The sequence below is a fragment of the Oncorhynchus kisutch genome, linkage group LG24 (genome assembly GCF_002021735.2).
Source record: "Oncorhynchus kisutch isolate 150728-3 linkage group LG24, Okis_V2, whole genome shotgun sequence".
NCBI classification, from domain to species: Eukaryota; Metazoa; Chordata; class Actinopteri; order Salmoniformes; family Salmonidae; genus Oncorhynchus; species Oncorhynchus kisutch.
The window spans coordinates 46,147,345-46,161,019 of NC_034197.2; the positions used below are offsets into that span (position 1 = coordinate 46,147,345).

At 42.4% G+C, this 13,675-nt stretch overlaps 1 protein-coding gene across 1 annotated transcript; it reads left to right on the forward strand.

Moving 5' to 3' along the window:
• Positions 1-1,092: 1,092 nt before the first annotated feature.
• LOC109885833 (V-type proton ATPase subunit S1) lies at positions 1,093-11,925 on the forward strand. Its single transcript, XM_031803982.1, has 5 exons — positions 1,093-1,449; positions 10,318-10,444; positions 10,586-10,854; positions 10,969-11,009; positions 11,656-11,925. The coding sequence occupies exons 1-5, from the start codon at positions 1,319-1,321 to the stop codon at positions 11,898-11,900; spliced, it is 813 nt and encodes a 270-aa protein (XP_031659842.1). The 5' UTR covers positions 1,093-1,318; the 3' UTR covers positions 11,901-11,925.
• Positions 11,926-13,675: the final 1,750 nt, after the last annotated feature.

The following is a 13,675-nucleotide window of genomic DNA, read 5'->3' on the forward strand; positions in this document are numbered from 1 at the left end:
TTCAATTATAAATCTACTGATGTCTTGCCAGAGTATTCTTACATGAATACAATGCCAAAAACGATGCAACACTGTTTCTGGGTGGTAATTACAAAATGTACAACTTGAGTTTATGTTTTTCTTAAAACTTCTTCATATAGTGGTTGGCAGGATAATATTTATGAATCATTTTAAAGGAAACTTCCTTAATTTTGTTAACAAGTAGGTATGTGTGTGGCAACATCCAAACCTTTTTCCAACAGATATGATCAATAAATCCGTTCCAATAAGGCATGACATTTAGATACAACATCCTGCTGAAACAAGGTTCGTATCGCTCTTTCCTACTGATGAGTCAACAGGGTTAATGGAAGGTAGGCTCTGAGGGTCTTGACATGTTCCTGAATAATAAAACAACACCTGAGGGAATGGCATCTAAAACAATTGTAAAATCTTTAGGTGTTACAGGGACCTTGTAAAGTGATACGAATTCCTTTTAACTAAGTAAAAAACCCTCTGAATTTGCCAGTTGGCTCACCAATAGGATATTATTTCAGAACCAATATTCTAAAAACAAAGAAGTGTTTTTATACAATATATCCCGATTATTCCATATATAATATCTGTGTGGAGAAAAGTTATGCTTATAAATTAAGGACCCTGACAAGAAAACCTGCCGATGAAAAGCAGAAAGTTTCACTGGAACTTTGTCAATATTATAATTGCAAACCAACATGAAGTTATTAAGGCCACCAAAAGTAGAGAAGACATGGAGAGGAATAAAATTCCAGATAGAAGTGAGTCTATTTAGGAATAGTTTTATCCAATTGATCTTAAAAGTATTAAGGTAGTAAAGTCCAGAAAATTCAGCCCACCATACTCACAAGTGTTCATTACAACAGTTTTCCTAATGTAATGGGTACGGTTTCTTCACAGAAAGTTGAAAAGCATCTGGTCTATCTCCTTGCTTATTTTACCGTCAAGATATACAGATAGAGCGCCATATGTTAGTCTAGAGATACCTTCAGCCTTGGTTTTTAGGACTCTTCCTTTTAAAGATAAGTCCCTCTGTAGCCATTGATATATTTTCTACAGGGTTTTTTAATAAGCACCGCCGGTTCCGTGGTGCGCAGTCGTCACTAGTTACCACAAACCCGACGTCATAAACCCCGCCTATTCCTAAAATGGGATTTAAACCCTAAATTGAGCCACACTGCTAGCCGTATGCCCAATATTAACCTTTAAATTAAGAGAAAAAAACATGTGATATAACCCATTACTTTGTGTTTGTGATAACTAGTGACAACCAGTCCTCAGCGAGAACCTGGAGCATCTCAAGATGGCGGCTGAACGGAGGATGAGGATGATATCGGGTCGGGGTTGTGTGTCTGTGTTTCTGGCCGTGTTGTGCACCTTCTCCGTCGGGACTTGCGACGAACAGGTGCCGCTGATGCTATGGACGAGTGAAGGGTAAGAGCCGTGTGTGTGGTTTTGGTCTGGGGATGCCTTTGTAACCGTGCAAGCTGGATGACATCTTGTCATTCATATTCCTAGCGGGGATCTTGTCCTATCAAGCCACTTTATATTTTGGCAATTCATCTGTGAAGCCACTAGCCAGTAAGGGAAATAAAAAATGTTACTCGACGTATCATTAAAAAAAAACACAAACATTAACAATATTTTCACATGACCCTCCCCTTGTACTGTAAAAAAAAAATTGCACACCCTCTCCCCTCATAAAATTTAACGAAAAAAATAATGACTGCGACCACAAATAACAACCCTGTGTTTATAGACGTGGTTATCGACTTCACTCCTTCAGCATGGTTTTATGGCACTGTCGATGCTACACTGTGTTATGGGCCAGAAGGTTGACTACTCACCGACCACCACAAACCATTACACTACTATCATAGCCGGCTGCAAACAGTTATATTTTGATGCTATATTTATAATTATGTTAAATATATGCACATTTTCCACCAACAGGTTTCTGTGCCGACGCACCACACACAACCAATAAGCATACCCAACCTGGTCTCAGAACATTTTGTATTACTCTTTAGGTATATCCGAGACACTCCATATTAGTATGATATGTTACGTTTCGTATGGTATTTATTAATTTGTGGATGTCCATCATCCATTTCGTATGATATGTTACGAATTCCAATTGGTTTTGGTTAATGTCAACTTGGTGACTAACATTAGCTTGGTCAGTGGTTAAGGTTAGAAGTTCGGTTAAAGGTTTAGGGGAAAGGTTAGCTAAGTAGTTGAAAAGTTATTAATTAGCAAAATTGCTAAAGTTGTCCATGATGAGATTTGAACACAACCTTTAGGTTGCTAGACATTCACATTATATCTGCATATTGCACCTTTAAATACATTTAAAAAAAGTTAAAGGACAAATATTTAGGCTATATTGAAGCGTTAGGTTTGAGGCCGAGGAATAGCCACTCGGATCAAAATGGAGGAAGAACACACGTTCGGAGCAATGGCCTTCAGAAAGTATTCACACCCCTTGACTTTTTCCACATTTTGTTGTGTTACAGCCTGAATGTATTACTTTGTGATTTTGTTTCACTGGCTTACACAACATACTCTGTGTGCAATAATAGCATTTAACATTACTTTTGAATGACTACCTCATCTCTGTACCCCACACACACTATCTGTAAAATCCCTAAGTCAAGCAGTGCCTTTTTCTTTTTACCAGAAGGGCAACTATTGGTTAAAAAAAAAAATGGTAAAGTTACTAATTACACTTTGGATGGTGAATCAATAAACCCAGTCACTACAAAGATACAGGTGTCCTTCCTAACTCAGCTGCTGGAGAGGAAGGAAATGAGGCCAGGGGTGACTTTAAAACAGTTACAGATTTTAATGGCTGTGATAGAAGAACTGAGGATGGACCAACAACATTGTAGTTAACCCACAACACTATCCCAAATGACAGAGTGAAAATAAGAAAGGCCTGTACAGAATACAAATCTTCCAAAACATGTGTCATATTTGCAAGAATGCACTAAAGTAGAACTGCCAAACATGTGGTAAAGAAATGAACTTTTATGTTCTGAATACAAAGCATTATGTTTGGTGCAAACACAACACTTCACTGAATACCACTCTTCCAGTGTTTCCATTAGGAAAAATGTGATGGCTGATATTTAACTGGCAACAGTTTAATTTGCTGGACATTTGAACTATTTGTTTTATTAGAATGGCCCACAGAAAAGACTGTCATTCACAGCCTGCACTGGAATAGTGAATGGAGGCTAAGTGCAGGTACTTGTAATATGCCAGGTAGGCAACACTGTTTGTAAAGCTGATTCATTTGAAATAATTGAGCAATAAATATAGCAGCAGGAGAAAGATGGGATCCTCTTTTAAATAGTGGCCAGTCAAAACGCTGTTTTCATACAGCATTACGCAATGACTGGGCTTATAAGAACACATGTTTCTCTAGGCTTTGTGGGCTCTCCAATCCTGTTCCAGGGGTCTGGTTTCTCTAGGCTCTGTAGGCTATGGGCTCTCTAACCCTGTTCCAGGGGTCTGGTTTCTGTAGGCTATGGGCTCTCCAATCCTGTTCCAGGGGTCTGGTTTCTCTAGGCTCTGTAGGCTATGGGCTCTCTAACCCTGTTCCAGGGGTCTGGTTTCTGTAGGCTATGGGCTCTCCAACCCTGTTCCAGGGGTCTGGTTTCTCTAGGCTCTGTAGGCTATGGGCTCTCTAACCCTGTTCCAGGGGTCTGGTTTCTGTAGGCTATGGGCTCTCTAACCCTGTTCCAGGGGTCTGGTTTCTGTAGGCTATGGGCTCTCCAACCCTGTTCCAGGGGTCTGGTTTCTGTAGGCTATGGGCTCTCTAACCCTGTTCCAGGGGTCTGGTTTCTGTAGGCTATGGGCTCTCTAACCCTGTTCCAGGGGTCTGGTTTCTGTAGGCTATGGGCTCTCCAACCCTGTTCCAGGGGTCTGGTTTCTGTAGGCTATGGGCTCTCCAACCCTGTTCCAGGGGTCTTGGGCCTATAGACTATGTTTGGAGTTATTTGGGAAATTTAGTTGTGATAAACATCAAAACATATATACGCCTACATGATGCATGATTTGAAAAGTAGAGAAAAATAGCCATGCGCTGTGCTTCATTCACATAATATCCAGACTATTCTCAATTTTAATCTTGTCTACATGTATACATAAACTAAATAATGTGAAATTAGTTTTGATTTAGAATGGGCCATTATCATGCACCTGTCAGAACGGATCAGAACAGATCTCATCAGTTTGCACGTTAATTGCAATTGAAGGACGCTTTTCCTTTGGTTAATTTTCATGCTAGCCAGGTAGGCTACTCCTAAAGTGAAGCAATGTGCTTAATATTAGGAATGTCGCTCTTTCTAGAGCGCTGACTTAAGGATCACTGACGTCATGATTTCACCGGGTATTTTTCAGAGTTCCCAGTAGTCTAACACCACAAGATGCAACAGCTCTCACGCTGTCTGATTTTCCACTCAAAGGCGGTGTATCTGTATGCTGTATGTGTGTGATGAATAAGATGCATAATGAATGTACACACGGCAATTTACTCCCGCAAAATTATGCAAATGAACCTATAGTCTGATAAGCATGACCAGTCAAATGTATTTACGTCGACTGGTATTTCCATAAATGAATAGGCTAAAATGCATTATTTCACATTGGGATTTCTTCTTATTTTCTCTGACAAATGGCCGGCTTTTCAATTTTTTTTATCGGACAAAAGCAGGCTATTACCGGCTAACGGAAACCCTGCACTCTTCACATTTTTAAGCATGGTGGTGGCTGCATCATGTTATGGGCATGCTTGTCATTTGATAAAAATTACCTGAATCTAAGCACAGGCAAAATCCTAGAGGAAAACCTGTTTCAGGTTTCAGGTTTTCACCTTTTAGCATGACAATTACCTAGAACACAAGGCGATATATATATACACTGGAGTTGCTTACCAAGATGACATTGAATGTTCCTGAGTGGCCTAGTTACAGTTTTGACTTACAGTACCAGTCAAAAGTTTGGACACCTACTTTATTTTTTACTATTTTCTACATTGTAGAAAATATCATAACTATGAAATAACATTGAGTAACCAAAAAGTGTTAAACAAATCAAAATATATTTTAGATTCTTCAAAGTAGACACCCTTTGCCTTGATGTCAGCTTTGCACACCTTTGGCATTCTCTCAACCAGCTTCATGAGGTAGTCACCTGGAATGCATTTCAATTAACAGTTGTTATGTTGTGGAATTTTTTTCCTTAACGCATTTGAGCCAATCAGTTGTGTTGTGACAAGGTAGGGGTGGTATATGTAGTGCAGTTGCAAAAAAAAAAGGAAATGTACTTCGTTTTACCTGCATTCAATATTAATTTCAGGTCAATAAAGTTTTTCTGTAATACAATGAAGGCAGACTGTAGGTCAGAGAGCCTGGTCAACCAGGGGGGCAATAACATACACAACAGTATCATCAGCATACAAGGGCAGGTTACAGTTGTTTGCTGACAAGTCAGTATTGTTAATGTAAAAAGTACAGGACTCAGAATTGACCCGTGTGCGACACCTTTTGTTATGTACAGACAACCGGATTTAACACCATCAGTAGATACACAGTTTTATATGTCAACTGTTTAAACCAGTTCCATGCCGCCTGGTCTTGGCCAGTTGAAGAAAGACTCTGAATTAGCAGTGAGTGATCAACACTATCGAAAGCCTGAGGTCAATGAGAGGGCAGCACAATGTTACCTTTTCATCCGTACAGTTAACCACATCATTTATAACTAGGGATGGATCAAGCATACCAGTGGATAAAAAAAAAACGAAGTCTTCTACAAGTCGTCTAGAACATCACAGGTAGTAAATTGTTGAAATGAAAACAAAGATTCACTAAAGTTGACGGGTTAGCCGTTGAGTCTGGGAGAGGAAAGAGCAGTCGTTTGACTGACCAGCATAAATTAAACCATTGTTCTCTCATAAAAAGGCTGCTGAGATAAAATTCTGATTTAAAAGCATAACGTATCCTGTTCTTCTCAGTTATGATGTCAGTCAGGGAAGAGGAATTTGTACGCTTCAGCACATTACTTTGTTCCAAAATCTCTGTTCTTTGCTCAGTTCATCTTTCCCTCGATCCTGACTCGTCTCCCAGTCCCTGTAAAACATCTCCACAGCATGATGCTGCCACCATGCTTCACCGTAGGGATGATGCCAGGTTTCCTCCAGACGTGACGCTAGGCATTCAGGCCAAAGAGTTCAATCTTGGTTTCTCCTGGTCTGAAAGTCTTTAGGTGCAATTTTGTTGTTGGTCTCATGAAACCAAGATTGAACTCTTGCACCGTATCGAACTCTCCGTCGTGAGTCCCATACATTGAAAAAATAAAAACCGGGTCGCAGGTTGCTTAGCGGCTAAGAACATTGAGCCAGTAAACCAAAGATTGTTGGTTCGAATCACCAATCCAACTTGGTGAAATATCTGTTGATGTGCCCTTGAGCAAGGCACTTAACCCAAATTGCTTGTGTAAGTCACTCTGCTTAAGAGCGGCTGCTAAATGACTCAAATTCAAATAAAAAAATGAACACCACACTAACAAAAGGTTATATTCAGAATCAGGGGAGGATGGAGAACAATCAGCATCTTTATTTGTGTGATTCAAATTATTTTATTTGAAATGTGTTGATTGTTCTCCATCCACCCCTGATACCATTTCAATTGTCATAGCTCAATAGCTATTGACGAGAGACGACCGAATGGCTCCAAAGGAGATGGCTGCCGTTTAAAAAAAACCTTTATTTGTAACTTATTTTGTACATAATGTTTCTGCCACCGTGTCTTGTGACCAAAAAGAGCTTCCAGGACAGCGATTACTCACCCCGTACTGGGGGAGTACTTTTTCTTTAACGAGTCTGATGGGAAGGATTTATTTCAGATGCCCGACAAGGCCCTTATCCCTGTCATTTGCAGGAGAAAGAGACTGAGGTATTGGGGATGAAGGTGCGGGTGCCTTGTAATGATCCGACGCTGAGGGCATCATCTACCTTCACCATCGGTCCTATTAGCCAGCCTACAATCAATCGATAATAAAATAGACAAACTATGATCACGTATGTCCTACCAACGGGACATTAAGAACTGTCATTCACTGAGTCATGGCTGAACGACGACGTGAATAACATACAGCTGGCTGGTTTTAAGTGTTTTCTGTAGGATAGAACCGCGGCCTCTGGTAAGACAGGGGGTGGTGGTCTATGTATATTTGTAAACAACAGCTGGTGCACAAAATCTAACGAAGTGTCAAAATTTTGTTCGACTGAGGTAGAGTATCTCATGATAAGCTGTAGACTACACACTATTTATCAAGAGTTCATCTGTATTTTCGTAGCTGTCTATATACCACCACAAACCAATGCTGGCACCAAGACTGCACTCAATGAGCTGTATTCCACCATAAGCAAACAGGAAAACGCTCATCCTGAGGCATGGCTCCTAGTAGCTGGGGACTTTAATGCAGGGAAACTCATCCGTTTGACCTAAATTCTACCAGCATGTTAAATGTGCAACCAGAGGGGGGAAAAACTCTAGATCACCTTTACGCCACACAGAAACACGTACAAAGCTTTCCCTCGCCCTCCATTTGGCAAATCTGACCATAATTCTATCTTCCTGCTTTCAAGCAAAAACTAAAGCAGGAAGCACCAGTGACTCTGTCAATAAGATAGTGAAGCAGATGCTAAGCTACAGGACTGTTTTTCTAACAGACTGGAATATGTTTTTGCTGCTGCTATCGGACCAGGTCTCTCTTGGAAAAGAGAGATGAGGAAAAAACCTGTATAAATAAAGGTAAATAAAAAATTTTCCTGGATTCATCCAATGGCATTGAGGTGTACATGTTACGCCCCTGAAAACAGGGGAGAAATAATCACGACAGTGATACGGTGTTGTATTCTCAATTCAACGTTTAGTTCAATGAGAAAAAGACCGCGATTTTCCCCAGGAATATGGGTGGAGACCAGAGCAATCGTTCTCCGGCTCATAGATTAAGAGCATTTCGTAGATCACAGATTAACATTTTTAGGCACCACAAAATAAAGTACTCAATCTAACGTTTACACATTACTCTCACAATTCGTACCCTTTGACAGATTTGAACTTTAACACAATTATATGAATTATCAATCTCTATCAACTAATACTGAATGCATCTTTTTAACCTTAGATGTTTTAAGATCCTCACATACTATGAACTTACTAATACTTTTCAATGTATAACAGGCTATGAATATTTCCTTTAACCTGTCACATACACCACATCAGTCACGGGCTTCATCAATAAGTGCATCGATGACGTTGTCCCCGCATTGACTGTACGTACATACCCCAACCAGAAGCCATGGATTACAGGCAGCATCCGCACTGAGCTAAAGGATAAAGCTGATGCTTTCAGGAAGCGGGACTCTAACCCAGAAGCTTGCAAGAAATTCCACTATGCCCTCTGACAAACCATCAAACAGGCAAAGCGTCAATACAGGACTAAGATTGAATCGTACTACACCGGGTCCGACGCTCGTCAGATGTGGCAGGGCTTGTAAACTATTACAGGCTACAAAGTGAAGCACAGCTGCCAGCTGCCCAGTGATTATGAGTCTACCAGACTAGCAGATGTGAGTAAGACCTTTAAAAAGGTCAACATTCACAAGGCCGCAAGGACGTGTACTCCGAGCATGCACTGACCAACTGGCAAGTATCTTCACTGACATTTTCAACCACTCCCTGACTGAGTCTGTAATACCTACATGTTTCAAGCAGACCATAATTTGTATTTATTATGGATCCCCATTAGCCAAGGCAGCAGCTACTCTTCCTGGGGTTTATTATGGATCCCCATTAGCCAAGGCAGCAGCTACTCTTCCTGGGGTTTATTATGGATCCCCATTAGCCAAGGCAGCAGCTACTCTTCCTGGGGTTTATTATGGATCCCCATTAGCCAAGGCAGCAGCTACTCTTCCTGGGGTTGATTCTGGATCCCCATTAGCCAAGGCAGCAGCTACTCTTCCTGGGGTTTATTATGGATCCCCATTAGCCAAGGCAGCAGCTACTCTTCCTGGGGTCCAGCAAAATTAAGGTAGTTTATACTATTTTAAAAACATTCCGATTTAATCGGTCGACCTCTACATACATGTACATATTACCGCGACTAACCGGTGCCCCTGCACATTGACTCTGTACCAGTACCCCCTGTATATAGCCTCCACATTGACTCTGTACCAGTACCCCCTGTAAATAGCCTCACTATTGTTATTTTACTGCTGCTGTTCAATTCTAATTTTGTATTTATTATTCATAAAAATTACTTTGCACTTTTTCAAAACTTTTTAAAGCATTGTTGGTTAAGGGCTTGTAAGTAAGCATTTCACCGTGAGGTCTACTACACCTGTTGTATTCAGCATTTCACCGTGAGGTCTACTACACCTGTTGTATTCAGCATTTCACCGTGAGGTCTACCACACCTGTTGTATTCGGCATTTCACCGTGAGGTCTACCACACCTGTTGTATTCAGCATTTCACCGTGAGGTCTACTACACCTGTTGTATTCGGCATTTCACCGTGAGGTCTACTACACCTGTTGTATTCAGCATTTCACCGTGAGGTCTACTACACCTGTTGTATTCGGCATTTCACCGTGAGGTCTACTACACCTGTTGTATTCGGCATTTCACCGTGAGGTCTACCACACCTGTTGTATTCTGCATTTCACCGTGAGGTCTACCACACCTGTTGTATTCGGCATTTCACCGTGAGGTCTACCACACCTGTTGTATTCGGCATTTCACCGTGAGGTCTACCACACCTGTTGTATTCGGCATTTCACCGTGAGGTCTACCACACCTGTTGTATTCGGCATTTCACCGTGAGGTCTACCACACCTGTTGTATTCGGTGCATGTGACAAACTTTAATTTGAATATCGAATATGAAACTAATTTGACCTCATTACCAACCGTATCCCTACCAGCTCTCTAAAAAGTAACATCAACAATACTTTCCTGTGGATTTTGTGTTTAAAATTTAGAGCTGAAGGACAAACCACACAGACAACCGGTAGAATAAGTTTAAATGTAAAAAAACATTCTGGATTGTAAGGAACATCTGCATGAGTTTCAGGCTGTATATACCAATAAATGGTGTATTTCAGCCTGATTAATCAGACTAACCCTGACTAACCCAAGGGATACTTTTTACTTCGGAAATTCAACATTGGTTTACTCGTCAGGCATATCCTCTTAGTTTTTCCTGTTTTTCTGGCCCTCCTGAACGATGTCAGGTCTGGTCTGCCGTCCCAGGCTGTTCCTGCTGCTGGTCACATAGTGGGTGTCACTCAGCTGAACTCATACCTGGAGACCGCCCTGGGGTCCGCCCCGCGGAACGTACTGCTCTTCCTGCAGGACAAGGTAATACACACACACACACACACACTCTCGCAAACCTACCTTTTTGTATCCCATATATTAGTTAGCCTATGTCTTTTACTGTTTGTGTGACTCTCTCTCTCTCTTGCTCGCTCGCTCCCCCCCCCCCCCCCCCCCCCCCAGATGAGCATTGAGGACTTCACCATGTACGGAGGGGCATTTGGCAACAAGCATGACAGTGCCTTCCCTAACCTAGAGGGGGCGCTCCTCTCCAGCCCTTCCCCATTGGTCCTGCCTGCCGTGGCCTGGCCAGCATCCAGTGCTGTGATCGGTCAACTCCAGGACCAATTAGACACCTCTCCTCTCTACATGGAACCAGAGACACTCAGCCAGCTACGACTCAACGCATCTACCCCCGCCCTGCTGGTCTTCAGACTACCCTACAGCACCGGGTACACACACACACACACACACACACGATTCTGCTTATCTCACTGGTCTGTTTTTTTTATGTGTGTGGTTTATACAGATATGGGTGTGGTTTACTTGATTTTGGTTTCTAACAGATCTGATCTGATGTCTGCTAAGGAGGTTCTCAATGGGAATGGTGAGTGTTCTACCGGTCTACTGTATTACCGGTCTACTGTATTACCGGTCTACTGTATCACCGGTCTACTGTAAAACTGTATTACTGGTCTACTGTATTACTGGTCTACTGTATTACCGGTCTACTGTATTACCGGTCTACTGTATTACCGGCTACTGTATTACTGGTCTACTGTAAAACCATATTACCGGCTACTGTATTACCGGCTACTGTATTACTGGTCTACTGTAAAACCATATTACCGGTCTACTGTATTACCGGTCTACTGTATTACCGGCTACTGTATTACCGGTCTACTGTATCACTGGTCTACTGTAAAACTGTATTACCGGTCTACTGTATTACCGGTCTACTGTATTACTGGTCTACTGTAAAACCATATTACCGGTCTACTGTATTACCGGTCTACTGTATTACCGGTCTACTGTATTACTGTATTACTGTTTTATGCGTCTACTGTTCTAGTCGTGTGTTCTACTGTATTACCGGTCTACTGGTCTACTGTATTACCGGTCTGTTTTATGCGTCTACTGTTCTAGTCGTGTGTTCTACTGTACGTTGCTCTGCTGGGACAAACATCACCTGCATGTTCCTTATTACAGTATGCAGCAGATTGCTGAAGACTAACTTGGTGTCTGTGTGTTAGATGAGGTGATTGGACAGGTGATGAGCATTATGAAGAGCCAGTCTGTCCCCTACACTGCCGTCTACACTGCAATGAGACCCTCACGGGTAAGTGTGTGTTTATCCATGTCTGTGTGTTTATTTGTTTGTCATATACAAGGAAAGAGTTTACGTTTATTCAACTTTCTAACTCTAAATCTGTCTGATGTACAGGACCAGTCAAAAGTCTGGACACATCTACTCATTCAAGGGTTTTCTACATTGTAGAATAATAGTGAATACATCAACTATGGAATCATGTAGTAACCAAAAAAGTGTTCACCATATCTAAATATATTTTATATTTGAGAATCTTCAAAGTAGCCATCCTCTGCCTATCCATCCAGAGCCCTCCATCTGTCTCTGTGTGGTTACCACCTCTCTCTGTCTCCCTAGGAGGTGTCATCTCTCTCTCTCTGTGTCTCTGTGTGGTTACCACCTCTCTCTGTCTCCCTAGGAGGTGTCATCTCTCTCTCTCTGTGTCTCTGTGTGGTTACCACCTCTCTCTGATTCCCTAGGAGGTGTCATCTCTCTCTCTGTGTCTCTGTGTGGTTACCACCTCTCTCTGATTCCCTAGGTGTCATCATCTCTCTCTCTGTGTCTCTGTGTGGTTACCACCTCTCTCTGATTCCCTAGGTGTCATCATCTCTCTCTCTGTGTCTCTGTGGTTACCACCTCTCTCTGTCTCCCTAGGAGGTGTCATCTCTCTCTCTCTCTGTGTCTCTGTGTGGTTACCACCTCTCTCTGTCTCCCTAGGAGGTGTCATCTCTCTCTCTGTGTCTCTGTGGTTACCACCTCTCTCACTCCCTAGGTGTCATCTCTCTCTGTGTCTCTGATGTGTGGTTACCACCTCTCTCTGATTCCCTAGGTGTCATCATCTCTCTCTCTGTGTCTCTGTGTGGTTACCACCTCTCTCTGATTCCCTAGGTGTCATCATCTCTCTCTCTGTGTCTCTGTGGTTACCACCTCTCTCTGTCTCCCTAGGAGGTGTCATCTCTCTCTCTCTCTGTGTCTCTGTGTGGTTACCACCTCTCTCTGTCTCCCTAGGAGGTGTCATCTCTCTCTCTCTGTGTCTCTGTGGTTACCACCTCTCTCACTCCCTAGGTGTCATCTCTCTCTGTGTCTCTGATGTGTGGTTACCACCTCTTTCTGTCTCCCTAGGAGGTGTCATCTCTCTCTCTGTGTCTCTGTGTGGTTATCTCTCTCTCTGTGTCTCTGTGTGGTTATCTCTCTCTCTGTGTCTCTGTGTGGTTATCTCTCTCTCTGTGTGGTTATCTGTGTCTCTCTGTGTGGTTATCTGTCTCTCTGTGTGGTTATCTGTCTGTCTGTGTGGTTATCTGTCTGTCTCTGTGTGGTTATCTGTCTGTCTCTGTGTGGTTATCTGTCTGTCTCTGTGTGGTTATCTGTCTGTCTCTGTGTGGTTATCTGTCTCTGTCTCTGTGTGGTTATCTGTCTCTCTCTGTGTGGTTATCTCTCTCTCTCTGTGTGGTTATCTCTCTCTCTCTGTGTGGTTATCTCTCTCTCTCTGTGTGGTTATCTCTCTCTCTCTCTCTCTCTGTGTGGTTATCTCTCTCTCTCTCTCTCTGTGTGGTTATCTCTCTCTCTCTCTCTCTCTGTGTGGTTATCTCTCTCTCTCTCTCTCTCTGTGTGGGTTATCTCTCTCTCTCTCTCTCTCTGTGTGGTTATCTCTCTCTCTCCTCTCTCTCTCTCTCTGGTGTTGGTTATCTCTCTCTCCTCTCTGTGTGGTTATCTCTCTCTCTCTCTCTGTGTGGTTATCTCTCTCTCTCTCTGTGTGGTTATCTCTCTCTCTCTCTCTCTCTGTGTGGTTATCTCTCTCTCTCTCTCTCTCTGTGTGGTTATCTCTCTCTCTCTCTCTCTGTGTGGTTATCTCTCTTCTCTCTCTCTGTGTGGTTATCTCTCTCTCTCTCTCTCTCTCTCCTCTCTCTCTGTGTGGTTATCTTCTCTCTCTCTCTCTGTGTGGTTATCTCTCTCTCTCTCTCTCT

What these genes read in the sequence shown, in the direction of transcription:
- LOC109885833 (XM_031803982.1), top strand. Translation starts at nt 1,319, where the DNA reads ATGGCGGCTGAACGGAGGATGAGGATGATATCGGGTCGGGGTTGTGTG. An exon ending in TGCTCTTCCTGCAGGACAAG is followed by an intron (nt 10,445 to 10,585) that starts GTAATACACACA and finishes CCCCCCCCCCAG; the next exon opens with ATGAGCATTGAGGACTTCAC. An exon ending in GGAGGTTCTCAATGGGAATG is followed by an intron (nt 11,010 to 11,655) that starts GTGAGTGTTCTA and finishes TCTGTGTGTTAG; the next exon opens with ATGAGGTGATTGGACAGGTG.